We start from the raw sequence: 1,627 nt of genomic DNA on the forward strand, positions 1-1,627 counted from the left end.
CCGGGGTTCCGGGGGGGGTGGGCCCCGGTACCGGGTTGCTTTCTGTGGCGCAGCTTTTGTGCGCGGCTCGCGCGGCCTGCTTCTTGTACCTTACATCTTTGTACGACCCTAGACGCGAGACCCCGGCTGCCCCTTCGAGGCTACACGCCGGTGCTACTCTCGCGTTCCAAACGTGGTGACCCGTCCAGGATCGGAGCAGCTCTCTAGGAGCGCTCCTGGGCCGCATCCGCCGCCATCCTGGCTGCAACCGCCCTGGCCATCGAAGCGGCCGCAGCGGCACGCCTCGCGTCTCTTGCGGCCCTCGCCTCATCCAGCGCTGCCTCGGCAGCCGCCAGCGCCTCCTTGTCCGCCTCCGCCTCCTCCTCCGCCTCGTCCGCCTCAGCGTCCAAGCGCACCGCCTCGGCCACCGCTGCCGACGCCGCCGCCTGGCTCTCCGCCGTGATGCCGAACCGGATCCTCTCCTCGTGACACTTCTCGAGAAGCCTCATCATTCTCTCCTCCTCGGCCTTCTTCGCAGCCTCGGCTGCCTCCAACGGCGCCTCGGCACCCTCCTTCCTAAACTCCGCCGTCTCCTGCGACGGCCCAGCCGCGCCCGCCCCTCCGCCCTTCTTCTTCTTCTTGCCCTTCTTGCCCTTGGCGCGCTTCTCCGCCTCAACCTCCGCCAGCAGCTCGTCGGCGTGCCGCGCCGCCTCCTTCTCCTCCGCCGCCCTCTGCGCCGCCCTCTCCGCCGCCCCCGCAGCCCTCGCCGCCTCCTTCGCCGCCTTCTCTGCCGCTGCCTTGGCCGCCGCATGCTCCTCGAGGGCGCGCACGCACTCGGTTTGGCCCTTCTCCTTGGCAATTTGCAGCGCTGTGAGTCCAGCCGCCGAGCGCAGTTCCGTGTCGGCGCCCGCCCGCAGCAGGCAGAGCAGGGCCGCGGGATGGTCCCTGCCAGCGGCGAACATCAGCGCGGTGACGCCGACGCAATTCTGCCAGTTGATCTCCGCCCCGTGATGCAGCAGCAGCTCGACCACCCGCTCGTGGCCGTTGAGGGCAGCGCCCATCAGCGCGGTGCAGCCGCGGCAGTCCTGCTGGTCGATCTCCGCCCCGCCCTGCACCAGCAGCTCGACCACCCGCTCGTGGCCTTCCTGGGCGGCGAACATCAGCGCGGTATAGCCGCCGCTGTCTTGCAACGAGACATCTGCGCCGCGCCGCAGAAGCGCCTCGGCCAGCCCCTCGTGGCCATCGACCATTGCGACCATCAGCAGCGTCATGCCGCTCACACGGGAGCCGCAAGCAAAGGTGTACTCGAAGGTCGCGTCGGTCTGTCCGCCGCTGTCGAGCCACGCCAGCACCGTCGCCTCTTCGCCTCGCTCAGCCGCTAGCACAACCTCCTCTGGCACCGCCTCGCTGCCCGGCGCGGTCTCTGCGCCGCCCTCGCCGATCGAAGCAGAGGCCGCAGCACTGGCGCCCGCCTCCGCCTCGCCTGCGGGCGCGTCTCCCGCCCCTGCGCCGCCCGCCTCGGCCGACAGAGCCTCGCTCCGAGCTGCCGTCACCTCCCCGAGATACGTCCTGAAGGCCTCGACGCACTCGGTGTGGCAATGCTCCTTGGCCCACTGCAGCGCGGTATTGCCGCTGCTATGCGCAGCTC

At 70.4% G+C, this 1,627-nt stretch overlaps 1 protein-coding gene across 1 annotated transcript; it reads right to left on the bottom strand.

Moving 5' to 3' along the window:
- Nucleotides 1-203: 203 nt before the first annotated feature.
- On the bottom strand, nt 204-656 carry EMIHUDRAFT_124382 (hypothetical protein; the record flags this gene model as incomplete). Its single annotated transcript, XM_005766582.1, has 1 exon — nt 204-656. A coding segment is annotated over one exon (453 nt), but the record flags the coding sequence as incomplete, so codon positions are not given.
- Nucleotides 657-1,627: the final 971 nt, after the last annotated feature.

This window comes from Emiliania huxleyi, assembly GCF_000372725.1.
Source record: "Emiliania huxleyi CCMP1516 unplaced genomic scaffold EMIHUscaffold_5062, whole genome shotgun sequence".
Taxonomy (NCBI): Eukaryota; Haptophyta; order Isochrysidales; family Noelaerhabdaceae; genus Emiliania; species Emiliania huxleyi.